Raw genomic sequence first — 27990 nt, 5'->3', positions numbered from 1 at the left:
AGGCAGCCTTCTCCATTCTACATACTTTATTAGATTCAGAGCTGGACAAATCACAAAGTGTACAAAATGGAGACCACACTACCAGAAGCAAGATTGTGGGTTGCAGCAGCATTCCTATGGCCCAGAAGCATTTGGTAGAAGCATGGAGAGGGTAGGCTGGTCAGGGGGCTCTTACTGCCAACTGCATTTGAGATTCCCCGAGGACAGACCCTGTTCACATCCTGACAGAGCTCAGCTGACCCAGACTCCCTGGACAGTGGGGCCATGTCTCCAATTTGTTTGGAAAGGACAGACTGGCTCAAGCCAGCAGTGGGTAGGGGTAAATGCTCCAAGGACCTGAAATGCTGTGCCACCCACATACACACCAGCAAGAGCCTAAACCCTCATCCTTTTGGTCACAAACCTTCCCACGGCAGGACTCTTTACTGACAACTTTGCAAGAAATAAGGTGGTGGTGAGATCTGGTGAGCCCACCATCTCCTGCGGTGGGGGCCCAACAAACTCACCACCTCAGACATCTCAGACTGGCCAGCAACATCTACCACAACAGCAATAGCTAGTACAGAAGCCAGGGTAACTTCAACTCAGATTTGTCCAGTCTATGTTTAGGTCTATTCTACGAGTACATATGCACAAGAACTTCAAAAATACTAGGATATGATGCAAGTAGTGAGACACCAACAGAAGAGGAGTTTAATGGTGGACGTTCCCTAGAAAGATCACGAGAGGATGGGAGTTAGACTAGCCCTTGCCCACCCTGGGACGGGGAGCAGGAGGCTGACTGCACCCCTGCACACGACTGGGTTCTGAACTTCATCTGCAGCGTGGGTGGTAACTAAACACGGGCAGGCGAGTCCACTCCCGGGGTGAGCCACAGGGTCTTTCAATCTGCGTCGAGGGGCCAGGCAGACATCTCTGAATGTAGCTGAAGACCGAGGAGAGGCAGAGCATGGCTTGGAGAAGAGGGAGCCTGCCAGCCTGCTGGGGCTAGCATCTGGTCTCGTAGATCCCACTCCTGCCGATGTACCTCACCCATTTTATCACATCGTGGTCACTGTAGTTCAGCTTTGGCTCAAAGACTTTCAGGTAGCGCACCTTCAGCCCAGAGGGTGCAAATGGGACCTATTGCGAGAGGGAAAGGCAACAGAGAGCATTGGAACAGGGCAAGATGCTCTCCGTACACAAATGCCAGAGGACTCCCGGGGAGTGCATCTAGAAATGGACACCAAGAGCCACTGTTCCCTTCCCTACTCCCTGCATGCATAGTGCCAGACTCCTGTGGCTCTAAGGGCAATTTTCTTCCATGAGGTTTGCCAATCTGGCTGACCTCACCTGTCAGCTTGTCACAGGGAATGCTCAAACCTGTGTAACTCCCAAGAGGGACTGGGAATGCTTCTCCAAGGTAGGGTGCATCCTGAAAGGCAGACAGGTACTCACCTCAAAGTTCATGGAGATGGGAGGCCGAGCCCACTTCTTCTTGTCATTGGTGGGCAGCAGTTCAATCTCTGCACTGATCTGGGATTCCTTCATTCCAGCCATACGTTTTATCCTATTGGAGAAAGCCCAGAAGTGGGAAGGTGTCAGAGTTTATGCTCCCTTTCAGTACATAATCTCAGGGCAGAGAGGAGCACTAAACAGACCCTGCCTCCCCAAGGCCTGCCCCTGCAGGCCAGCCCCAACATGCTCACTTACTTCCAGACAATGGCATTCTCACTGGCCTTGTATTTTGCCTTCCCTTTCATGCAGATGACTTGCACTCCACTGGTATTGAGGGGCGTTGGGATCCGGACCTGGAAGGCACAGTCTGGTAAGCAGGGGCAAGGAGATTGCAGCCTGGGCACTCTCAGATGGTCTGTCCTGGACCCCTTGGGCCCTCTCTCAGCTCAGTGCCCAGAGAACATCAGCTATCACAAGGCATCCTAGGCTAGCTCTCCAGTTTCTTGCTTTGAAGTACAGGTTCACAGTTCCATAATACACAGAAGTCAGTAAGGAACAGGGCAGAGATCTCCCTGCTGCAGGAATCCTGGATAATGTTGGGAAGATGAGCTCAAGAAGGATGCCAGGCATTGCAGCAGGCTCTGGACAGCCTAGCCTTGCAGCAGTATGCCTTCTCAGATGGGGACTAAGCTGCAAAGCCACCCCTAACCTGTCTTACACAGCTCACAGCCTGCTGCCTGTCTGATATACCATCAGATCATGCAGACAGAAGAATATGAAATTTTTACAGTGGATTAGAAATTAAGCAGAATGAGGCCCCTGCCAAGGTGGCTGTGCAAATGAAAACAGCTTTCACCTCCCTATTCTACAGCAGCTCCCTCCCATAGCACAGCAGCACCACACATCTGAGAGATACTCAGTTCACTTTTTTAGCCCTATTCAAGCTTGAAGACTCGTCTGTGAGGACTCCACCACAGCGGACACAAACTAGAGGCATGATTTCCAGGCACAAGATACCACAGTTTGAATTTTTTTCTCTTACCTCTATCTTCTGGGCCAGCAAGGAAGGTTTGAAATTTGATTTGATCACCACCTTCACTTCCAGCTTGGTCCGGCCCACCTCCCGCACTAGTGGGATCACACGGAAGGGAAGGATTATGTCCTTTGTGGTTCGGTATCTGCAGGGATGGAAGCTACAGTGAACTCTGAGGAGGAGTTAACTCCCTTATCCCTCAAATTGTATCACCCTCCTAAAGAGAGATAGCCTCTGAATATAGCAAACAGCTTAGAAACGTCAGTTTCAGAAAGGGAAACATCCCAGAAGGAAACAGCAGTTAAGATCTGTGCTGCTGTAGGGCAGCAATGGTTTGTTGTGTCTCAGGTTTTATGTATGGCTCCTGCCAACAGCCTTGTTCAAGGACACCAGTGTTAAACTCTAAAAACATCAGATACAGCAAGCTCAAAAGCAAGAAAACCCACATCCAACACTATGGTTATGGCAAAGAAAACTAAATGCAGCTGGGCTTCCACATTTGTAACAGATGGATTTTGGGTCACCCCACAGGTTCCACTCTGAAAAGGTGGCAGTAAGTGTGTATTTCTTAAGTGCTCAAGGGCTGCAAGTCTGCCTGGGAGCAGCAGCACTACTGTAGCAGCAAGCAGATGCCAACACCAGCCTGTTCACCCCCCACCCACATACCTCATGAGCTCAAATTCTCCATCTGGTGGAATGAAGCTGATGCTCCTCTCAGAATCAAACTTGCTGAGCCTCACACACTGGTGGAAAGTGCAGTCATCAATGGCAATTGACTGTTTGCCGCTAAAAACACAAAACACAATTAGAGAAGTGCCAGCTTCAGCTGTGGTATCTTGGTGCAGTTAAAATCTGTCCAGGCAGAAACTACTCTACAGAGCATGTTGCCATCGCAGGTGTCCAGGAAATGGGGAGGCAGGGAGAGATTTAGGGGACAGCAGCCTCTTGGCTCAGACTTTCCTTGTTTTACCACCACAAAAACTGTATTTCAGGAAGCTTGTTTGAAAGAATTTTCTCCCTCCTCTCCCCAAAGAGGAGAGAGCTTAGAAGAGCACCCTTCTGTCATAGCCAGCAACACAGTGCTTGGGTCTGCCTGGCAGCAGCACTCAGTACTGCAAAGGCAACTCTGCCAGCCCAAGTCTTCTCACAGCACAGTTCAAAGGAGAGAAAACACTTTCCTGTCCATAAAGCTATCCCACTGCCACACAGCCAGGAAATGCCAGGTTCAGTCTTCCTGTTCAGAAATCTCTTCACAGCTGTTCATTTCCACACTGACAGCAGGTGGCTTGATTCTGAACCAAATTGCCAAAACCACCATATTGTGACATACAAGTCTGTATCTCTCCTAAAAATCTAAAGAGCTACCACCTGTCCATGTAGGTGCACCAGCCTAACCTGCCACCACTGAACTTGTGCCAGTATTCCTGAGAATACAGGTCCTAGGCCAGCCAAAACTCCTCAGCTACTGAGAGGGACGAGAAGGCAGGAGCAACAGAAGAGGCAGCAGTGTTGAGAAGGTGCAGCAGTGATATCTAGGCTGCCTCAGCTGCTGGAAGCAACAGGACAACCATGCCAATACGCCAAGACAGTGTGAAAACTACAGCAGATTTAGCTGTCCTAGGAACCATGACTACCTACACAAAAGGGAAGCAGACTGACCCCAAGCTGACTGGCTGTCTAGTTACACAAGCACCAGTGGTGTGGTTTGTGCTTCAAGTCTTTCCTAATCTGTTGCCCAGATGACAACCAACTGATCTCCATTTCTCTGGAAAACAGCTGGGAAAGCCCTCTGTCTAGGACTGCTCCAGGTCTCAGGCAGCATGACTCAGGGTTGGCCTTGTCACAGGCGAGATCCCAAAAAGCAACAGACATCAGCAGTCCCTTTTGGTCACCTCATAACTAAATGGTGTGGGAGAGTAACATCTACAATCTGGAGATGCCCACTGGATAATCACAGCTAGCAAGAGCCACCTGCCAAGAATCCCTGTTCATCTTACTTCTGTAACTCAAAAAAAATAGCATATTTACTGGCAAAGGCAGTTGGCACAGAAGCTTTGGGACAGTGTACTGACTCTTCAAGGGCTGTGCAGTTGATATTTTCACTAGAATAAATCCTCACTGGGCCCCATCAGCCATCCCAGGCTCATCTATTTTACTAGCTCAATTCAGGTACAGGAAAGATGGCTTAAAGGTGACAGTGAAGTGATAGCTCTTGGCTTGGTTCTGAGAGAAAAGGCAAATAGCAGCTCAGTTTCATTTACAGGAACCATCATGGAAAGTGTCTGAGATCCAGGTTACATGCACAAGTCACACAAAGCAAGAGACAGGGGGAGAGCAGAGTGCACACAAAGCTGAAGCAGATTATCTACCTTCCCAATTCACTGGGGGTCAGCAAAAAACAAAACAAAACAAAACAACCAAGAGAAATACAGATGAGTTGCAAATGGTTAGTGAAAGTGGCAGTCCCATTGCTTTTATCTCTTCACCCCAAGCAGGAAAGCTGGAGAAGGCATTAAGAGCTGTTTTTAGCTTCAATATGGGTACTGACTGAGGTGCAGCTGGGAGAGAGGGTAGCTGGGCTCTTGGAGAGGATGTGACTCCTACTCATACAGCCACTGATCACCTGGAATCAGCAGGAGGGGCTTCCCCAGTCTTTGATCTACGTTGTGGGAACAGTCCAGGTAAAGCAGGAAGAGGGATTCTTTCACTATTTCTTGGGAGCACTGCTACTGCTTTTATGATTAAGAGTCTCTGCACTGAGCAAAACTGCTCAGATTACAGAGATACAGATTCCAGGAATATCCATCTTGGGGAAGTGTTTCCAGGTGCAAGAACCCTACACTTAAAACTATGTTTGAATCTTAATACTTAAAGAGCTGTAGAGAAGTCCTCTGTATTGAGGCCCTCAGGCTGCTAGCTTGCATGACAACTAATCTATTCAAAGTTAGCAGTACAACCTGAAGGGAAGAAAAAAACCCAGCTTTTTGTCTGTCAGATCAGAAAAGCTATTAAGGGCTGCCCTTTCATAAGAGTCACTGGTGGCAAGTGGTCACCAGGTCCAAACCTCTTACCTCTTCCCCGTTTCATCCGCAGTCCCTTTGCCCTGTTTTTCAATGACAATCTTGTCATTCATGCCAAACTTGCACTCTGGCATTCCACTCAGGTAACTCTTCATCACCACTCTACCAGAGACATGGGCACTCAAAACCTGACCTGGTAAGAGAATATCAGAGTTCAGAACACTTACAAGAGTCACCACTTACAAACCCTGGGCAGGAGAAGGATGCCAGCTCAACACCTCCTATTTACCCTGTGGGGACATCAAGAGATTCACACTCTCCAGCACATCAAGAAAGAGTTCATTGCGACGGTATTTGATTCCTTCACGTCTCCATCCAATCTGTCCAGTCACTTGGCTGGTGATCTGGGACTGCTCTTCCTTGGTCTGAAGAGAAGAAATGGCATCTTAGACACAAATAAATTCCTCTAAATAAATTCAAAGACTGAGAAACCTTGCTCTGAATCTAAGAGCAAACACTTGCCATTTATTACACATAAATGCTTTTGTCACTTAGGTATGGGTGCACTCACACCTCACATGATATGGTCATTCCCTCCTCAGAACATCACATTCTAGGCCTAACCAAGAAATGGCCATAGCAACAGCAGGGAACGTTGTTCTGTTTTGTTACCAAGTCCATTTGTTACCAAGTCCTCTTAGTGCAGGGAGGCATGGGCTCCACCAATGGGATTCAAATCATGTCACAGACTGTCACATCAATCCACATTAAAGCAGAGAAGCTTAACACGGATTGATGTAGCAGTTCACACCCTTATCCAACATGAAACCCCAGGGCCACAAGAGAGCTAATCCCCAAGGCCTGTTTCTTAATAGCTGCAGAATTACATAGCAACACTAACCCAAAATGCATTTAACAGCACCCAGGCTCTAAGCCTCCGAAAAGCACCAAGGATTGTATTGAGAGGCACAGAGAGGTTTCCTACCTGATGCTAATGGTGGGGTCCAGTCACACGCAGAAAGTCAAGAAGTAGGTGTATAGTAGCAAGTGCAGTGTAGACAGGGTTAACAGGCAAGCAGGTCAATAGCAAGAGAAGGGAAGAAGGGAGAAAGAGGCAGATTAGGCTTAAGGCTACCTGAGGACAGGAAAAAAGCAGGTCAGCTCTTTGTTAATTAGGCAGCTAATTAGCACAAACAAGATGAGGGGTTTTGACCTTTAGCTCCCTGCAGGAAACTCAGCACTCCAAGCAGTGAAATGAATTTTCAGACTTGGTGCATTATTGATAATCCAAACACAAGGTGGAGCACAGGGAGAGACAGGAAAAATACCCCTCCCAGTAATGTTTCTATGCAGAGCAGACTCATGCTGGTATTTCTAACACAAATCCTGGATGTCTACCATGTCACAGATGCCCTGACTATGGGAAACACCAGACACTTTGGGTTCTGTATGAGTGGTATCCTTGTTAATTCTGCTCTTCCACCACAACTGCACAAGACACAAGTGGGTTCTGTCTCAGCAGCCTTGCAGTAGGCCCACAGGGTGGCAGTACATGATCTCAGCTTCACACATGCTCTTGCCAGACATGGTCAGCTCCTGAGCAAGCACAGGCACTGTCACATCATCTAAGTGACAGTTTTATATTCTGCTGAGAACTGCCTAGGGAAGCGCTCAATACAGTACATAAAGTACCTCTCTTGTCTGTCCCACAAAAAAAGCACTGCCTTGTTCAATACTTTGTTCAGGCTTTAGAAGAGCATGCAGATTTAATACCCAGTGCTCTGTCTTCCAAAGGGACATTGATCATGTGATGACATTCTTATCTCCTGCAGCAGCACCAGTACCCTGACTCTGTAAAGTGACTGGATGGATCTGGAAGCAGCTGCTGAAGTTGAGACTACCCAGCAGCATGAGTATTCCCTAAGGGAGACACTGAAGACACCTGGGTCTGGAATTTCTCAGGAGCGGGTGCTTTCCAGAGCTGGACAAATAAGTCAGCTAAAATAGCCCAAGAACACCCACCCTGTGCTGAGTTGCTAGCAAGTTGACCAGGCTGAAGATAGCCAGCTACCAGCATGTTTCCTGGGATCCTCCAGCTGGTGGCAGAACTCTGCCCACTTTAAAAATTAACACCAGCATTTTAACACTAAAGAATATCTATGGTTTGGGGAAACACTGTAACTAAGAGTTGATCAACTCATACACCCAGAAATCACTTGGAAGAAAATTACAGTGTACACCTAGTTAATGAAATTTGGACAAATACAGATAGCATCTTAAGAGTGAGAACAGTACATGAAGCACAGCTACCTCAAGCTGTAAGAGCAAGGTTTATCCTCTGTTGGAAGAAGATATTCAAGCCAATGGCTTCATCAGTTTTGCTACAGGACATCAGCACAGCCTGCAGTCCTGCCATCTGAATAGTGGGCTACTACAAGTGTAGGGACTAGAAGTAAAATGATGTTGCACACCAACACCTTTTAAAACCTGTGTGGCACATCACTCCATTCCTGGAGCACACCGCTCCATTCCTTGGCAAGCAGTGCAGCAGTTTCAGACACACTTTCAAAGACAATAAAGCAGATCTTGCAATTTCAAGATCACCTGCCCTGGAAATACCACTGCAGCCGTACAGGGAGGGCATTCAGAGCACAGCAGCTCAGTACACCTCCAATCTTGCACTGAGAACAAAGTCAAAAAGTTGAATTTGGAAAGTCTGCCATTAGTGGATTTTGCTCCTTAAATTCCTCAGGAAAGCATAACCAGGAACCAAGTAAAGAAAGGGAACACAGATGGTAGACCATTCAGACCCAGATTTTGGTCCCAGGTACCTGTGTGACCCAGCTCTAAGTCGATGAGGAGCTGAAGGCTAGAAGTACCAGAGCAGCGAGCAGACAAGGAAACATGGCAGGTACAGTTGCAACTGATGCCCTTGCCATCTTGTGTCTGCAATGGATTACTTCTGGTTTTTGAACTGGGCTGCACAAAATTCCAGTACTGAGCAGAAGAGCTGCTTACTTGTGTAAAGCTGAAAGCCAAACTCCTCTTTCTACGGAAAGGACTAAACCTGCTATTGAATTAAGCATGATGCTGTGACAGTGGTTTGCACATAAGCAGCACAAGAGTTTGTTAAAACCAACAAAAGCAAAAAAAGAGCAAGGGAAGGAAGTGAGGGTGGTGGTTAGTTTTGAGTTTTTCTAGGAACAGGAGCTGATTCAGCTATCTTCAGTGCTGACTGCCCAAACTGTCAGACCACAGAAGGGCAGAGATTTACACTGGGACTCGTGATGGGGACTGAGACCGGATGCACGCACATCTGGCCATGCTGCAAAACAGTTTGCTGTTCTAGCGGGAAATATGCTGCTCAGAGGCAGCTTCTCTCTCACTTCCTCTTGAAATGCAGTTAGCCTTGCTACTAGACTAAAAGTTTAAAAAGCAATTCTCAGGAAATCAGTGCTGATGAACTGAGTTGAAACAGAGCCTCCAGAGACTGAACTCTGCTAACCTAAACAAGAACAGTAACCATGCAGGCTGCTGTTTAGCCCTTTGCTTCTATTTGTACCTGAGGCTGAAGCTTTACTCTGCCACAGATTGCCTCACTGCAGACTCCTAGCTTTTTTTTTCCTGACTCACTGCTATGCAAGGGAGAGGACTAACTTTCAGGCTAAGTCCTCATTATTGATTTGCACAGCTGTGTCACAGGGACAAGAGGGACAGTATTCCTTGGGAACATGAGAAAGTTACTATGAGTTTCCTTTGAATCCAGAGGTTAAGCATGAGCTTATGAGACAGGAAGCCTAGTTTTGAGGGCTCTACCTGGAGTAGGATTAGAACTAGTTTAAACACATTCCCCAAACCAGTTCAACTAACCATCTTTTTCCCAACACGTCCTTTATCTTGTAACTCCACATGAGCTTTGTTGCAAGAGTTAATACTATGCTAAAAGCACAGCAGAGATTCTGATCTCTAACCTAAGAAAGCTCAGGCTGTACTGACGCTGACCTGAAAGGATGTTACGGGCAGAGACGAGCTTCCTGACTTAACAGCAAGATTCACAAGGCTGAAGAACACTTCATTATAAGGCAGGCATGAAATCCTGACAGCTCTGGTGGGGAACAGACCTGCTTAGTGAGATTCACATGCAAAAGAGCTACTTTTGGTTCAGCAGGTAGATTTGTTTATCCCCTCAGGAGCTGACACAGAGCAAAGCCTGAAGCCAGCAGTCACATTTACACGCAAGGGACTGACATTATCCCAGCTCTGGGCTCTTCTTCCTGCATCTTATCATGTGCCAGGGAACATGAGGTAACACAGTGCAGGGACACCTAGAACAAGGTGCCACTGAGATACACCCCTGTCAGGGTGTTCTCAATCTATTCAGGCACATTCCTTCCATACAGGTCAAATGGGCAGATGGTAATTAAGACCATACTCTCTTGAATGGGCTTAGCAAAAATTAACCAGCAGAGCAGTGCTGTTCCTCAAATTCCTCTGATTACCTGACTCTTGATGCCTTGCTGAGTGATGAAAGTCTTCAGGGCCCCTGTTTCAGAGTTCTGAGGATAGCCAAAGTCCAGGATTTCTACAGAAGGATAAAAGGTTAGTTCAGAGCTACAAGGTATAAACACATCAACTAGGCTAACCATCCTGTAAGGAGAAAGGCAACTAGTGCAGAGATATTGCATACACATTGAATTTCTGATAAGTTGCTGCAGCATTCCTTACCAAGAGAAAAGAATCATTCTTGCTACACTGAATTCCCGGACCAATGCTTTAGAGACGAGGGGTAATGGAAAGTTGTGCAAGCCATGAATTTGCCAGTTTTCAAACACAAACCATACCTCAGGACTAAATATCAACTAACCTAGCCATCTGCACAGGGCAGACTGAGGAGTTTTTCAAAAAACATCCAAGGGACAACAGAGAGTTTATCCAACACCACAGCAATTTTATCTTTGCAGCTTAAAAAAAAAAAAAAAAAAAAAAAAAGTTTTGTTCTTATGAAGATGCAATAAACCCTAAAACCTGAAACAACAGCTGAATAGTGGCACTGCAGGATGACTGTATGAGGGAAACAGATGTTAACTGCACACAGTGCACAGTACACACCTACTCTCCTCAAAGGGGAAGGGAACAATCCACAAGAGATTTAGAGGGAAAAGAAGACCCCTAACATGATACTGAGCAACACCACACTGGGAGGTCTGATCTCGCTGTACCTGCAAGGAGACAGCAGTGACTGACCTAAGCAGAGAACAGGCAGTCTCTGGGTCTGCCCCGAGGGAATGGGGAAAACATCAGTCACTGTGATTCTTGGCTAAGAATCCCAGGACACACACATGTAAGTGCCTTGTCTGGAAAAAAAAATGGAAAGGTAACTAACATAAAGTGCTCATGATATGTGAAACAGGGGCAGCTCAAGGGCAACCTCCACAAGCAGGCTGATAACACAGGCAGCTGAAGGGACACTATTCTTAACCTGTGGTGAAATTTGGAACTGTATCAGTGGAGGAGGTAGGGCTGGGACAAAGCACATTAGGTTTTATTGACTTCCTTCAGTTCAGAATTGGGCCCAAAAGGCAACTTACTAGGGGCAATCAACTTATGCCTGGGGTGACTGTTTCCATACACTACTAAAGCCACCTGGGCACCAGCTGGCCTTAGAGGCGCAACTGACAGTCCTCTTAATATACCTCGGGGTAAGGAAAGCCTGACATCTACACAGGATCCCCTCATAAGCTGAGCTCCAGTACCAGCTGTCTCAGTTGTACAAGTGCACAGCTCCTACCATTTCAGGGAAGAGAATCAGCACAAGGCTATGGGCTTGAGGTGCCATTTACATCTACAGTACAGGTGGCATCAGAAAGCCAAACAAGTAATTTTGAACTCTACCACACATGTTAAAAACACTTCAAGGATTATTACTGCATCACACTAAGCTAAGTATTCCAAAATGACCAAGTGCAATAGACCACAGTATATAAGGGAAACATCTCACCATCCAGCAGCTCATAGATCAGCACAAAGTTGTTCTTTATGTTCTCCTCACTGATCTTCCCAAAGTAGGCGGTCATCACGTCACACATCTTGTAAAGAAACTCGAATACCATGGCAGCATTGACATTCTGCTTGGTGACAGCAGCCAGCCAGATGTTGGAGCGCTTGACATGGAAGAAACTCGTGCGGGCGATGTTGGTGACAGGCGAGCGCACCTGCTGCCGTGCGTGGATGACATTGACGCGGAATGCGTCCACGGCATTGCGCCTACGAGAGCACCACCAGAGAGAAGTCAGCACAGCAAACTTGAAACCAGCTGGCTGCACAGCTCTGCTTATGCCGTTACGGTCAGACACTGAACTACAAGCTCACCTAGGGAGGGTGCCTGGGGATGTCTCTAAGAAGGACAAGTGAAGGCTCTGAGCAGAGTTAGACACGAAATTCTGCACGAGTTCAAAGGAGAGAGAGTGCTGGTCTCTAGGGAGCTTTGGACTACAGTGTAACTGCAGTCAGAAGAAGAAGCAATCTCCATCTGGAGTAAGATGGCAAAGAAACTTTCCCTTCAATAAATTTTGACAGCACTCCCAATTGATTGTCATAGCTAGAAAAAAAACATTAGCAATACATGGCTCAAAGAGTCCAGTTTAAACCAAACACCTAATTATTGTCTATTCTGCATGCCCAGGCCTTCACACTCTTGCCCCAAAGCAAGCTGTAGTCTCCCAAGATATGTGTCAATGGCAGTTGCTCCCAGACAGCAAAATTTGCCTGGGCCACCCAAGAGATGTCAGTGCCCAGGTACACTCCAGAAGGGAGCTTTAGGTCTCAGATCCAGCTCACCTCCATACCCCACACACGCTGGAGGGCAGGCTCAAAGCATCAGGAGGATTAGGATCACTGTTGGCTTTCCAGTTACATGTCACCTCAAGACTGCTCTGCTTCAGAACAGGTGTCTTGCATCTGGACTCAGAGACCCCACAGTGCAACGTGTCAGCAGTACTGCATGGTCCAGGACCATTTACAGTCAAGGGTTCTGCCCAGCGCTGAAAAAGTGCTGTGCAAGCTGCCCATAAGTGCTGCCCTCTTTGATCCAAACTGTCTATACACTAGCAACAAGGGAAAAAACCCTCCTTGTTACACAAGGATTCCAAGTGACATTCTGGATGCCAGCTCTTGCACACTGGTCTCCTTATCCTGTTAACTGCAAGTCAGAATAAACTTCCCAAATTAAGTCCACCAACCCTGAGACTACAGGAAGGAAGCCCAAGTGCTTTATATGACAAGACCAAAACTTAAAGCAACAGTCTACACACAAAGCCAAGACTCATTTAGTCGTGCTTTATTACTCATACTCTCAGACACTCTGTAGAACAGGGGGCCTGACTGCAGCATCAAGGCCATGGTAGTGACTATGCAGAAACATATTTGAGAGCAGACAGTAATATCATCCTTGCAAGCAAGGATACAGGCATACAAATGCTTGTAAGAACTGAGGGCTGTCAACAGTCCAACACACAGTTCCAAGTTAGAAAACAAAGGATATTCAAAGGAACATATGCTACCACAGCAGGTGTTTGGTCCTTGAAGGTCTGGGGACATATGTAGAAGTTTCATCAGTAAACACGCTCCCCCATAAGCAAAATTCTGGCTTTTGAATACTTCTCAGGTTTTATTGCTCCAGAAAGTTTGCAAGTTGGAGTTAAATTAATATTTCATTTCTACTTTAGTTTTTCCATAAGAAAGTAATTTAATCTACTATAAAATAACAGAAACTAAAAGCCCAAATCCTCCCCTCCAGTAAGCCTTGCAAGGAAAGTTCAGTTTGTTCTGGAGCATTAGCCCTACTGGCCTCAAGTTCTAACCCGTTGAAAGTAGCACCAGAAGCAGTCACCAGACTGGTGCACACTAGAGGAGAAGCCTCAGGTCAGGGAGGCTTTGCCAGCACACCAGGTGCCCGCTGTGCAGTGCCAGTCGTGGCCTACCACGCGTCTCTTACCTATTGCTACAGCAGCCAATGAGATGGGATGGACAGAAATGGCGCCAGCGGAGAAAGGAGGAGTGACAGCAACAAGAGAAAGGGTTAGAAACACACACACAAGGCACAATGAATCCAAAGAGATAAGAAGAGACCAAATAGCACCCCCTCCCCCTGCTCCTTGGCACAAAAGGCCAAGGTGGTATTGGATGGACAGTAACAAGCTACAGCAGCAATGAAGCCCTCACAAGGTACAACACTGACATGCCATGGTCAGGCTGTCAGCATGGACAGATTTGTGTTTGGCTGAACTTTAAGGCTAACTGGGCATTTAGTCCAGGTGAGCTGCACCTGTATCACAACAGTGATACCCAGTCTGCTCTGCTAATACAGGTAGCAGGCCTTGGTGTGGAAAAACCCCAAAGCCTCAATCAGAGGCATCACCTGGGGATCGCAGAGTATCGGGTATCTTCTTCCCAGTCTGCCTCAGGACAGGGCTACAAGTCTGGGTGGGAATTTCTATGATAGTACTTCTCATTTGAAGGTGTTAGGGTCGATGCTTTCTGGGTTTGGTCCAGCCAACAGGAAATACAGCAAGTTTGATAGAGCTGGAGCACATCTGGAGAGATAGGGCACATCCTGCAGATTCAGACACTGCTCTATCCAGCTTGCACTTTTTCCTTAAGGATCAAGAGCCACGAAGCTGACGTGATGTATTAGAAGCTCAGAAACCAAACACCTATTACATTTAACGTGCATGCAGTTTGTCATGTAAGCTGCTCAGTTTCAAATAGCTGAAGTTTTATCACACAACTGCATCCTTAAATGCAGGTAGGTTCTCCAAAGACTAAGTCACTGAAGAACAAGGCACTTGAAAATTACAGCAGAACCCTCCATGGTATCCTGAGTTATATGCATAGTGTTTTGCCTTTTTTTTTTTTTTTTTAATAAGGCTGCTTATACATGCAGCTAGCTGCTGTATGGACAGATGCGCTACATGCACCAAAGCCATTCTAAGTTGCAAGCAAAGAAAGTTCAAGTTTTGTGGTATTTCTGCCTTTAAAATCAAAAGGATATCCTGGTTGTTTGTCACTTTGGTAATTACACATGAGCTAGTATGTGCTTTTTAAGGCCCTTAAACTGTGCAAGGGGAGGTGCTGTCGTAACCACAGATGACCTTTAATATCTCCCAGCTCCGAAACTGAGGCTTCAGAATGCCAAAGGCAATGGCCAAGATGAAGGAGTGTTATGGGTCAATCACTCATGAAGACAGGGAGCAGTTATGCTCGTTTCCTATTCAACTACCTCCCAACAAGTGTGGTGGGTTCAGCCCTCAGCACTTCAGAATTATTGCTTAGGAACTAAGAACTGTATACTACGCAGGAAGTCTATCACTCAGCTGTTTGTTTAGAGACAAAACTCCTATAGAGTTGAGCACAAACTACAGTACCATGACTATTCCTTTCCTTACCTCCCACTGAGGGTTAGGATATTAAAAATTTTGAGCAGATCTGGCATTAATGCTAATGTTGAGACTAGGAAATGGAAAGATTCTCAGTTTCTTGATTACACCACAAGACAAGATATAGCCATTTTATAAAAACTTTTTCTGCAAGGCTACATGTTTAAAAAAACATCCAAACCAGCACTGAAAGCCTGTTTGAGAAGAAATCCAGTACCTTGGGGAGCAAGTTCCGTTAATAGCCAACACCAGCTCCACGTAAGTCACAAGACTGACAATTTCACAAGAACTGAACGGATGATTTCACTGAAAGGAACACTAATTCCTCAAGTCCTGGAGAAAACACTGGAATATTTTGGAACTTTGCCAAATGAAAAAGTTAAGATATGATCAGGCAGGAAATCCCATTTTCTAGCTTTGGCCAGCCAGCAGGAAGTACTTTATCACGTACTGAACATAAGGCACTCACTCTGTAAGAGAAATGAGCCAAGATAAAAAGCAATAGAAGACCATATTAAAAATATCTACTTTGCTCCCCAGTTTGCATCTCCACAGCCATAATGCCATTTAAATCAAAAGGCCTTTCTTGAATAAACATCAGTTTGAGAACAATCTTGTGTTTCAAGTTTGCAAACCACAAAAAAATATTTTTTGCTAGAAACTGCAGTGAAACTGTCCTTATCCCCCACCTGAAATATTCTCCAAGTTACCTAAAATGCAGACTGGCTTGGCTCAGTCACTGTGATATCAGCTTTAAAAAGTCAGTCCTGTCATATGAATTGCTCTGAAGAGCTTCAGCTATCAAGTATTGAAGACTGATGAGAATTTGTAGAGTAGAAAAGAGGGAAAGCATCATAGTCACTGTCTTTCTGCTTGAGAAATACAACGCTTCCTTGGCTCAGCTATGTGTGGAAGTCCTGGAATAACTCAGTCAAACTTAGAACAGCTACTTTGCCTTAGCTGACCCAGAACAAGCCAAGAGACTTAAAAGCTCATTAGGTGAAGCCTCATTACAGACACTGTTGACTACTTCTTTGATGAAACAGTACAAGCCTTGACTAGCTACTAGCTCTACCTCAACTTTTAACCTCCACTAGACAATCCATAACCAGAAGGGATATACTCTTCAGACCAGAACAGTCTGAAGGCAGACTGGCTTGACAGTTTTTTGTTATTTATGGCAATAAGTTATTTCGCAGCATATCCTACCACTAGTCATTGTGGAGACCTGGTACAAACTATTTTTTCCTAAATTGGCCTGAAGGCTCTCTCTCACTGAACTTTGAATTAGCACCTACCACAGCTCTGCCTCTATTAGCTCTGTCTTAACTCTGCCAAATTAATTACTAACTTCCACCTAATGCCTGACACTAATGAAAACCCGCTAGAAAGAGTACTGTTGTGCACAAACCCCTTAAATCTAAGGTTTTCAGCCCAAGCAGCACCATCAATTATGGTTCCCTACAGCACTCTCCACTGCCTACAAGGTACCATATTTTTAGTAAGACACCTTCTGGAAACTAGCAGCCTAAAGATTACAGAGATCCAGTCTAAGTGAGCATCATATCACTTGGGGGAAGTGCAACAAGACACCTACACTCTACTGAAGGTTTTCAAGGTTTCCCACAACTTTAGTTACCCAATGAATGTAAGCTTTTGACACAAGGCTGCCATACAAAGCTGGGGGACAGAAAGCCAGCTGTAGTAGTACAGCCATGGCTGCTGTGAGACTGCTTGCAGATAAAACTTTCCAAGACCACAGTCCCCTGCATGCCTGTACTTGATGTTAGACATCAGTGCCTGAAATCAATTCAGAGCTCTGGATATAGTGTGTAGCAGACAGTTCTCACATTACTGCTCCTGTAAAGTTTTAGCAATAACAGTGAGGTAGGCTCCCACAGTGGCAGTCCATGCTGCTGAAGCGTTTGGAATAATGGCCAGATCCCCACCATCGAAATGCAAGTCCCAGGTTTGGCTGCAGGCCACCCTTCACTGTAGGTAGGGCTTAAACTTCTTTCTTCTAAGCTAAGCCTAGAGCAGCAAGTTGAGTTGCAGTCTTACATGCATGCACAGCTAATGCAGAACAAAGCAGCTCTGGGTTGTTTACTGCACCAAAATGAGACAAAAATGCAAAAATCGGGGATGCAACAGAAACACTTACCCGATGTCATCCCGGTAGACGCGAGAGATTAAAACCTCTCCTTTGTGATTATAGATAAACAAGCCTCCAATCATGATGGAACTTTAGACTTCACTTCCCATGGTGCTTAATACCTGAAGCAAGAAAGAGCATATATAAGTAGGCTGTACAGAAACAATTTGTAGCCAGGACTAAAGCTTAAAATTGGCACTGAAATAGAAGCTGTCTTACTTCTCATTCCAAAAACCAGCAAGGACAGGTTAAGCATCAAGGACAAGTATCCAAAACATACCTCTTGAATGTGAGAAAAAACACAGGCCTGGAACTGCAAGCAAATCAGACCCCTTAAAGTGTCTACCTCCCTAATGACTGAGATACAAATTAGACACAATTCCTAAGTCTTTTTACATGCAGTTCACACAGATGTCTGACATGTCACCAAGCCTATCACCACACGACAGTGGGTTCCCAGCAGCAAGTACACCTCCATTTATTACCACTTTTACATAGTTTTCACACATCAGTGCAAGAGCCTTTGCTAATCCCTAGCAGCCATATTGAGTCACACTTCAGAATTCAAACTGAGAGCCATTTGGCCACAAGGTACCACTGGAGTGGTCACAGTCATGACTCACTTGAACTGGCAGATAGACCCTCAGATGTTACCCTCCTAAACTGCTAATTGTTACCCGCCTAAACTGCTAATTTTCTCCTTCTTCAAAGGAAGATTGTTTTGGAGAGAGCTACAGAGCTCTCCCCAAAGACATTAGATATTACTGATAGGGTAGACATTACTGATACAGTAGACTTTTTAAAATATACAGCTCCTTCACCACATCCCATTTCTGGAGTCTAATGCACTCCTACTCACTTAGGTCAAAGTCATAATACCCACAAGCAGCAACTACTTGGTTGGCTTAGACCCAAGAAGAGAACAGCAACTCTGACAGGGCAGGCCTTGGGGTAAGGACACAGGAACTGCTCAGCCTGGGCACTGCAGAGCATTAGATAACAACCATCTCCACACTGCTCTTTGGGTGGGTTAGCCCACACCCACCAGTCAGGGCTGGGTGGAAAGGATAGGGAGAGGCCAACCTAGAGACAGATGCTGACAGTGAACCGATATGTGTCTGCTCAGGAATGCTGCAATGACAAAGTTAAAGTGACCCAGCCTCAGATCACCTCAAAGGTCAGGAAAAAAAAGAATACAAAACCAATACACACATCAGAGGGACTAAGGGACTTTTGGATTATCAAGAGTAATGTATCCTCTAGAAGTTACACCCAATAGACTACAGTAGCTGCCCACCTGAAGGGAAGTACTGCAGATGTGAGTTCTATGCTAAACCAAGGTTTACACTGCAGCCACTACTTTTAATTTCAGCAAGACAAAAAGAAACTTTAAATTTCCTAAGCCTTTAGACCAACATTTTTAGCTACATCTAGTGAGTCCTCAAAGAACAATACTAGTCATACTTCTCTGCTACAGGTTTTCAGCTTCCAGATGGCTGCCTCTACTTATTAAAAGGGGGAAAAAGGAGCCCAAAAGTCAGTTAAGTCAAAACAGAAAGATACAAGCAGTTTTCCCAAAGCTCAGTAGTGAGCTTTCTGTCTTTTATTCCCCCTTCTGCTGGTCATGTATCTCTGGCTATGAACGGGCTGCCTTCTGCCACTTGTCAGTGGCTTCTCGTGGCACCGTCACCAACATACTTTCATGTCTGAGACTTCAATTAGCACAGAACAGCTTTACAAATATGTTTTTCTTCCATTTCCGACTATAGCACTTTATACCTTCAGGATACAAGTATTTCATTTACTTCTAAGTCTCTGTAACCAAACCTATTAAGACACAGGCAGCTCCAAGACTCCCATGTAGTTAAGAGTGGGAAAAGCCTTTTGTGGCTGCTCACTGTTTCATGACCAAGGCTACAAACTGTATGGGCATCCGCACAGCAGAAGACAATCCTACTGGCCAACAGAACAAACCAAATTTTTCAGACTTAAGGAAGCGGCTGTACCACAGACTCACAACTACTTACACAAAGCACACCCAGCCCTAACAGGCATGAAAAGGTCACAAAGAGGTAACGCAGGGCTGAAACCCAAAACATGGAGAACTGAACACAGCTGCCCAACAAGATAGGCAGATGCTGAAACATTTGCAAGGTCATTCACACAGGCCAAACAATTTAAAAAAATGAGAAACATTATGGCAGTGAAAGCAACCTGTTGCCCACTCTAGAAAATTCTTTCCTACTTACTAGTTTTTTCACTCCAGATAAGAAACAAGCATGCGTTTTCAGACTTCTGGAGTGCTGGCTTCCACATTCAGATACGGATTATTGCAATCAAAGATGAAGAGTTCCTGCATTCTCTTTAAGACTTGCATTGTATAGAGCAGCTTCCTGGAAGCTTATGCAACCGGTCAAAGCTGGATCATAAGAATCCTACAAACCCTTTCCAGAAGAATCCTAGAAAGCACATCCTAGTCTTAAAAAAAAAATAATCTCCCTCTTGGGTTTTAATGCTGCTTAAGTTATTTGTTTCACTATTTTTAGTATGAAGGAAATGTCTGCTTTGATGAGCAACAGGATCAGACATGCCACATATACAAGAGAAAGCCTTTTGCCAGCATGACAAGCCAACCAGTTTTTGAAAAACCCTTGATTTGAATATTTACTGCATTACTATAAAACACATAGAAGAGTGCTGATCAAGCTTTGCATTGGAAATTAAAAGCCTTCTCTTAGGAAGATCTAGAAACTTTAAACATTGACTGAAATAATGATGGCATGCTTTCTCATATTTCAGGTTAGAACATATTCTGTAACAGTTTTGTGAAGTTACAGGCAAAAAGAATCAGCATTTTTAATGGCATCACAGTACCAGGCAGCAGAGTCAACTGCGTCCTCATCTGATATATTAGTAAAATGTTTGATGGAGAGTAGATAGATCACAGTTCAAAGGCTTTTAGTCTTCAAAAATTCTTCATCAATGCAATGAACTGCTAGGCTTCTTCCTTATACAAAATATCCCAGGAGATTAGTTCAAGCTTCAGATCGCCCATGCAAAGTTAGCTCCTGGTTCCACCTTCACTGGCACATTTAAGAGCTGCGTTGGTTCAGACTGCAGAGCTACAGATAAAGGCAGAATTGCCTTTGCTACTTCATCCACACACCTCCTAAATGCACCATTGTACAACTGGATTTAGGGTGCCATTTTGTAGTTCCATCTGCACCTCTTTGGTCTACTTTGATCTATTTTGCCCTTACTACTTTGAATACCCTCATATCTACACACATCCTGCTGCCATGACTACTGAACAGAAATGCTCTTATTGCAAATCCTTGCAAATAATAGAACAACAGAAGTATGCAGAGATCTGCCACCTACCAGCTGATGTGTGCTTACTGTACTGCACTGGCAAAACAACTTGATGATGCACTTGCTCAAAGTCAGAAAGGGGCTGGCTCTGGCCCTGGTTAACACCTGAGCTTGTACTTTTCCCTACTACTGTGGATTTGGCCACAGGATCATCACCATTCTGACAGTTTGTTTTATAAGGGTAGCCAACCATACATACCTGAGACATGCACAAGCATTATTTCACATGTATCAGCAGAATGCCTCCATATGAGTTATGATTCTCCTCAAGTCTGAAAGAACCCACAATTCTACAGCTCTAAAAATTAAACTGAATTCACATTTAAGTACAATTTACCTAATGCCTTGTCTCAGACAATTGGTAAAGTGTTTCCAGGTACCAGCAAAGTCACATGGGTTAAAAATGGTGACTATGAGGAAAGAGTTTTAGATGACCCACCCAACTGTACCAGCCCTCAACCAGTTCTTTGCAGTGCCTGAAGGACACATGCAGTATAAACCTCCAGCTGCACTCCCATCTAATGGCATCAGAGAACAAAGAGGTCTCAACTATGCAAGGCATTTAGCACAATTATAAGTAGATCTCCCTTGTCTGCTCAACTTCTGCAGTTTGGCATCTTGAAGAGTTGCAGGCATCAGAGAGCACAATGGCATCAACACAACTAACAGCAAATTCAGTTTGGTGCAGGGCTGCTCTGCCAGCCTTCACCGAGCTTGCCCACAAGGGAAGTTCAGGTAACAAGGACAACATTCCAGTCTTTTGTTCAAACCTTCCACTCCATCCCTCCAAGACACAAGACGAGAGCGACTACACTCCCTCTCCACCACAGAATTACTTCCATCAGCTAATGGAAGCGTGACCACACAGCTGGAAACTCAAGAGGTGGAGTAAGTAGCCCAGAGATCTATGAACAGTGAGGAAAGCTATACAAAGGGCAGAATGCAAAAGAAAGTTGCTTAAAGCTCAGCAAGAAGAATGGCTCTTCAAGATGACAATGGCTCTCCTTGAAGTGGCTGCAGTGGAAATAAACCTGCTTTGTTTTGATCCTCCCTTGTGTTTCAAGTTTCACAGATACTCCTTTCAACTATTTCAAGGTTACATTCTAACTACAAAGAGGATTTTAGTGGTACAGTTCAGACATAGCACAATCTTCCACATCTTATAAAATAATTAATAGTTTTCTTTACAGATCGGCTGTGGAAGTGAAAGATCCTAGTACTTGCAGTGGTTAAGAACTGCAGAGAAGAGGGCTGAAATTAATTTGAGACTGACATTCAGTGACTCATGGCTGCTGGAATCATAAAGCTTCAGAATAAAAACTCCAGCACAGGAGATGGGTTCATCTGCTCCCTGTGCATTAGCAACATGACTCAGAAAGCATTGCTCAATCAGCTTTCAATGACTCACTCTGCTCCTCTCCAGTCAGCCTTTTCTAGGGAGCTAGCTCCGTGTTTCCTCAGCCTAATATCTCACTGTCAGACACAGCTTAAGAGCAAAGCCCACCATTTCTTCAACTGTTTACCACCAAGTGCCTGGAAAACAAGATGACTTTAGCTGAAACCTTTGGATTAATGATCCACCAACAGCATTTTCAGAGCTCTGCAGCTCCACTCCTCCTGTTTCACGAGCTTGAACATATGGCAACCTGCTCCACACTGGTAGCTACAGCCCTGTTTTCTACTTACAGTATGGATGGATTTATTCTAGTTAAGGTACAGGGATAATCCACATGTATGCTGAATTCACACCAGTTGGTGAGTAACCACCTTAATTTAGGAACTCTCCCAATACACTGAATTCTTCAAGCAGCTACTGGGATAAATGTAACACCTGAAAGCAGCTCCTCCAAATACCCAAGGCCAGTAGGCTTCCTACTCTCCTGCCAAGTGCACACATTCCCATACACTTCCATTTCAACCCATAAACAGAAAAGGAGCATGAAGAACATCACAGACAGACCACACATTTATATACATGCCTGTAAACCCACCAGGAGTTAAGATTACATGGAAATGACTCATCAGGTGAAGATGAGAGCATTAAAATACACCTTTAGAGCAATTGTGACAAAGTTACAGCATTAAGATAGCCAGCTACAAAAAAAAAAAAAAAAAAAAAAAAGAGTACATGTATAAAAACAAAGGCTGGGATAAAAATTTTAATGCATTTCAGTAGTTACATAACAGAAAAGCAGCGGCATTAGCTGGGCCTACAATGACTGACACGGTAACATGCTTTTTCCTAAGAATCACACATACCTGCCTCAAATCATGTCTCAGTGCTCCCACTGTGCAGGGGATGTGCAATCAGCACCCCTCTCTCAAACCACCAGGACAGGCTGGATGAAGCCCCAGAAGTCAGTGTGCAGCAGGCAAGCTGCACACCATGACCACGGGAGTCCAGAGAAAGATAAAGACACAATAAAGCACAGTATCTGAAAAACTGCTTTTGACCACTGACTAACACAGATGGAAAGTGCTCTGTTTATTAGGTCTGATATAAAAACAGGTGGTTCTCCAAAAGTCAGACTTCACCCTTTCAGTGTGCCACCCACTTGGAATGCATGGGTGAAGTCAAGAGCTCAGGCAGCAGGATCCTGTTGCTGGACTCAAAGTTTCACATGCTGTGGGATGCAACAAGCGGCTGGACTGGGAGCTACCTAGTCAGATGAGGCACCAAACCTGCATTTATCAAGTGGAGATAAAGAGCAGCTCTGTCCTGCAGCATGTGAGTGCTCAGCCTTCCTCTTCCATTTCCTCTTCATCGATTCTGACTTATAATAGCTGTAGAAAAACGAACAACATGCAGCATGGAGCTTTCTTACACTAAACAAGGCACATGTAAGGAATGAACTAAGCAGCACAGTTTGTTCCCACTGCAGCTGTTTATCTACAGAACCACCACAGCACACAGACCAATGCTGCAGTTTCTGTTCAGTGCAGCCTTCCATGGTCTCTCCCATCGAGAAGCCACCGCATCATACCAGCAATAAGACACAACTGCAGTATCAGTCATCTGTTCATCAGTATGAAAGATTAAGCTGAATTGTGGCCTAAATCCCAGATACACAGATACTCAAAGGAGTGATTTTCTCCAATACCTTTGTCCCATAACCTGAGGTCTTTCACGCGACACCACACAGACCATTAACCTTCCCCTGCACCAGCAGAGACAGTGGCAGCTTCAACCTACACCATAAATGCAGGAACACAGCTCTCTGCCTTCTTGTAACTGTATATGCACAAGTAAAAACAAACAAACAAGCTGATCTGCTCAAATCTGTTGCTTAGAAAAAACAGTGAATTTTTAGTCAGTTTTCTTCAGTGGTAAAAGGAACATGGCTGCAGTAACACCAGTTTCACACGCAAGGCAAAAAGTACTTGTTCTAGCACCTAAAGAATTAGGAACTGTCTGAAAGAAACATGTCACTAGCAGTGTAATGTGCCTACAGCCTAATGGTACCAGAGTCACCATAAATCTTGTGTGCATGTTGGTATTTCTGCCCCAGGAAAGCACAAATATGCTTCTTTGTATCCTTCCATGCCAGCTTCTCTAAGTCCAGTGTAGGCAGAAGCTGAGGAACTCTTGAGCCAGGCCTGTTTGCTCTCGTGGCATCCGCTCAGCACATCCTGTGTCCTCTCTTCAGAGGAGCAGTGGTGACACAGCAGCTCAAGAATAACTCTCAGGAGCAACGCAGCAGTTCTGAGGCTGCCCATAACAACACAACTACAGTTTCACATTATCACCCCAGTTGTGCCAGGATTTGATGAGCCCCAGTAGCATTACCAGCGAGCACATCTGTCCACTCATTTTAGGAGGCAACTTTGAGATGAGCTGTATTGTCCTGAGCCAGCTGTGTGGGTGATATTTTTACCACAGAGATACCCATCCAGAAAAGAGTCTGGCACTACAGGTGGAGAAAGTAAGTCTTCAACCAGCCACTGACTGAGGCTGGATGAGCAGATGTCAGGACTGCTGCTCACCTGCAGAACCCTCTTGGTCACAGCCCCACTGTGAGACAGGCCACGGGCTTCACTGAGTTTCCTGTGCCATCCAGTACAGGATACAAACAAACACAAGTTGATCAGTAGTCAGCCCAAGGCTCAGTTACTTGGACTTTGTTACTCCCATTAAGGGGCTGCAAGTTTCCTACAGCACAGACATCACTTAGCTTGAATACAAACAGGAATGCTGATTTCTGTAAACTACAGAGCACACCCAGGAAACAGCAATCAAAAGTCAGCTAATAAGCTGGTGTAAAGCAACCAACCCCTTTAGTAGTCTATTAAAAGACAGTTTGGGTTCTGACTTAACAATAAGTAAGACTTCTGTGCATTAATGAGCTTATCTAACTAAGCAGTTCAAGGTACATTAGCTGCTGAGTTCTCATCCAGGAAGAAATCAGGAGAGGTATTGAAGGCAAATCACCAACTGCAGCCATTTCTGCATTCCAGAAATCAGTATGACATTGGACAAGTGACAACAGTAGAAGCAGGAGGGGGATTAGTCAGGCTGGTCTGGCAAACTGAAGTTGTTGGGAAAACCCATCCTTTCAGCTAGCACTAGCCATTATCAACCTAAAAGACTTAAGGCTCTAAACAATGCCATCACCCCACCAGCTAATCTCAGCACCTAAGCTTTGCTTAGAGGGCCCATTAGCCACTTTCCAGGAGCCCACGGGCTGTTCTTGGTTTTAAACAAAAGTAGTTCCAATCACTTCATCCTGGGAAACACAGGGTGCATAATTTACTTAAGGGGCATACCCTGAGCTAAAGAGCTCCTGAGATAAACCCATCAGTTTCAGAGAAACTGTTCCTATTTTAAACACAATCCCATAAATCCCCATAACCAGTGGGCAGCAAGAGAAGCACGTTCTCTTACCAGGCTCTCCTCCTACAGCCCACTCCTGCTTGCCATACTGCACGCAGCTAGTCTGAAGAGTAACAAGAGAGAAATACTGACACAGAGAGACTCAAGAGGCTCCCTTACTCCAGTAAAACATCACAGGTACAGCATTTAACACACCTCTCCGCCATATTTTGAGCCCAACCTGATGTGAACAGCCCCAATGCCTTTTTCTATTTCTACCCATTCTACCAAAGCATTTTTAAAGTCAGCGTGAACTACTTGCTTTTTACTGTTGAGCTAGAAACCCGAACAGTGATTTGCTTCCTATGTGTCTTCTAACAGAAGAGGTCAGAGGCACAGAGTGGAGTTTGAGTAAGAGCTTGTATTCTGCAGACCACTAATGGTCTAGGTGCCCTGATACATCAACTTTCCTCTCAGTACTCTTACTGGAGAGCAGATAACTGCATTTCACATTCTGTGCCTCTGCCTGCAAGCTTTTAGCTGAGCTGCTGATCTCCTGCCAAGATCAAAATAATGCATGACTTGCCAGTAACTTTTGACTCAGTAGGTCACTCACTAAAGAAGAGAAGCAGCCTCTGTCTCACAAACCAATTACATTTTGGCACCACAGGCCATCCCTCCAGTCAGCCCCAGGAACAGCCTTTAAATACTCTAATGGTCTTCAGCAGAATAAGCTTAGAAAACCAGGACAAGACATCGTGCTGCAAAACACAGTCTTGGCTTTACCTTCCTTTGACGCAGAGATGAGGCAAGAAAAGTTTAACCAGGGTTAAAGGAAGTTTCTTTATAAAGCCTGTTTTGTTTAGCGACTGCTCCTGCTCCACACACACACACAAAAAAAAAAAAAAAAAAAAAAAAAAAAAAAAAAAAAAAAAGGAAAGAGACACTATCAAACAAGAATGCATGTCCAGTGGTCTCAAAGAACTCAGAATGTAACCCTTCACAACCTCAACATTCAACTCTTCAAAAGCCAGGACTGTGCTCTTTTGGGAGGAGGATGCAGCTGGCCATGATACCCTCCAAAGACATGTCAGTGCTCTCCCTGGAACATGGCCACTCTACAGCCCAAAGAACACCAGGTATCTCTGTCACTAGATGTCAGTAACATGGCATTTCCTGCAGAACAGAAGTGATGCCTGCCTTCTGACAGGAAAAATATGGATGGAGACAGTTTGGCAGCATCTCTTCAGATTTGAGATTGTCCCTCCAAGCAAAACTCAGAGACACACACAGCTTTTACTATAGGAAAAAACAGTAGGTACAGCTCTGACAGCATTCAAATAAATATTGCCCAACCAAACACCACATGAGCCCATACACAGTTAGAAGCCTGCAATACCGAGACTTCCGAGCCACAGAAGCCATCCAGACTCACCTATCTGGGCAAGTTCCAGGCTCAGATTTTGGCACCCTGAGGCTAAAACTTGATAGCAGCTTTGTCATACTAAAGCAAGCACAAAACAGATCATGGACTCACACAGCTTATAGAGAGAACACTAGACCAAAAGCAAGCCATTTCACAGTGGGAAGAGAAGTCAACTGCACTGGGTGATAAACAGAAGCTGTCCTTCTTGCAGTTTTGCTGAATCCAAAAACCGGGTCCTGGGAAGAATGGATATGGAAATGCATCCACAAGACCCGCTGGATAGGAGCCTGCTTTAAGCCTCAGAACAAGCAGTTCGGCACCAGTAGCGCTGCGTTCTGCCTCAGCAGGTTTTCCAGGGAGGAAGCGGAGTGCAAGCCATGACCTAGCTAATTCACGTTTGGATCAGTAGTACAGGCAAGTAATATTCGATGAAGTTCCAGCGCGATCCGACTGAAAAAAACCTTTGCTCAGGCTGACCTGACGCATCGGTGCCGGCCTTCCTGTGCCACACACAGCCCGACCCTATCCCCACCCTCCCCCGGTGCAGCACCGCAGGGCTGCTACACAGGTATTCCAGCCAAAGAGCTAATTAACAGCTGTCAATGACCCCCCTGAGCCACAAGCAATCCACGAACGAATGATGGGGTCGCCCAGCACCCCCTCAGAGGAAGCTGAGGAAATGCCCTCCCGGGCGCCCCGTTTCTCTCCCACCCTGCCGGTTCCGCGGGTACTGTCGCGTCCCTCTCAAGGGCAACCGGCGGGACCCCTGGCCCTGCGGCCGCCTCCCCGCCCCTGGGCCTGCAGACCCCAACCCCCAACCAGCGCCCAGGGAGCCGCCACCCGCAGCAGCTCGGCCACCGCCCGGGCGCTGCCGAAGAGCGAGTCCGACCGCAGGAAGTCGCCCGGAGGAGGGACGGGGACCGCGCAGCCCGGCGGGGAGCGAAGCGCGGCCCGGGGCGCCTCACCTGGCACTGCCGCCACCGCCACCGCCGCCGCTCGCCGCCCCGCGCCCAAGATGGCGGCGCCGCCCCCCCTCACCCCGCGCCCCCCCGCGCACTGCAGAGACGCCGCGCGCGCGCCCCGCCCGCGCCCCGCCACTGCGCATGCGCCTCCGCAGGGGGGCCGCGCAGCGGGGGCGGGAATGACATTTCCGCGTAGGGCATATTGGGACTTGTAGTCTGTGGCGGGGCGGGGACAGCATGGCAGCCGCTCTCAGCAAGCGGCTGGGCCGGGGGTCTGCCCGGGCAGGAGGCCGCGTTCGCCCTGCAAAGGCCTGAGGCTACCGCGCCCTCTCAGAGGGCTGCTA

The 27990-nt window shown here is 45.9% G+C and overlaps 1 protein-coding gene across 1 annotated transcript; it reads right to left on the bottom strand.

The window, feature by feature from the left end:
- Nucleotides 1–8: 8 nt before the first annotated feature.
- On the bottom strand, nucleotides 9–27735 carry AP2M1 (adaptor related protein complex 2 subunit mu 1). Its single transcript, XM_066193471.1, has 11 exons — nucleotides 27650–27735; nucleotides 17086–17198; nucleotides 11489–11754; nucleotides 9990–10072; nucleotides 5780–5915; nucleotides 5542–5683; nucleotides 3137–3256; nucleotides 2480–2615; nucleotides 1693–1790; nucleotides 1438–1549; nucleotides 9–1122 (listed from the first exon to the last, which is right to left on the bottom strand). Exons 2-11 carry the CDS (start codon nucleotides 17157–17159, stop codon nucleotides 988–990), a joined length of 1302 nt encoding a protein of 433 aa, XP_066049568.1. The 5' UTR covers nucleotides 17160–17198; nucleotides 27650–27735; the 3' UTR covers nucleotides 9–987.
- Between the last annotated feature and the right edge of the window lie 255 nt (nucleotides 27736–27990).

Source organism: Chamaea fasciata, unplaced genomic scaffold, assembly GCF_029207755.1.
Source record: "Chamaea fasciata isolate MVZ Bird 193981 ecotype frontalis unplaced genomic scaffold, bChaFas1.0.hap1 SCAF_11, whole genome shotgun sequence".
Taxonomy (NCBI): domain Eukaryota; kingdom Metazoa; phylum Chordata; class Aves; order Passeriformes; family Sylviidae; genus Chamaea; species Chamaea fasciata.
This window is presented reverse-complemented; position numbering and strand designations above follow the sequence as displayed.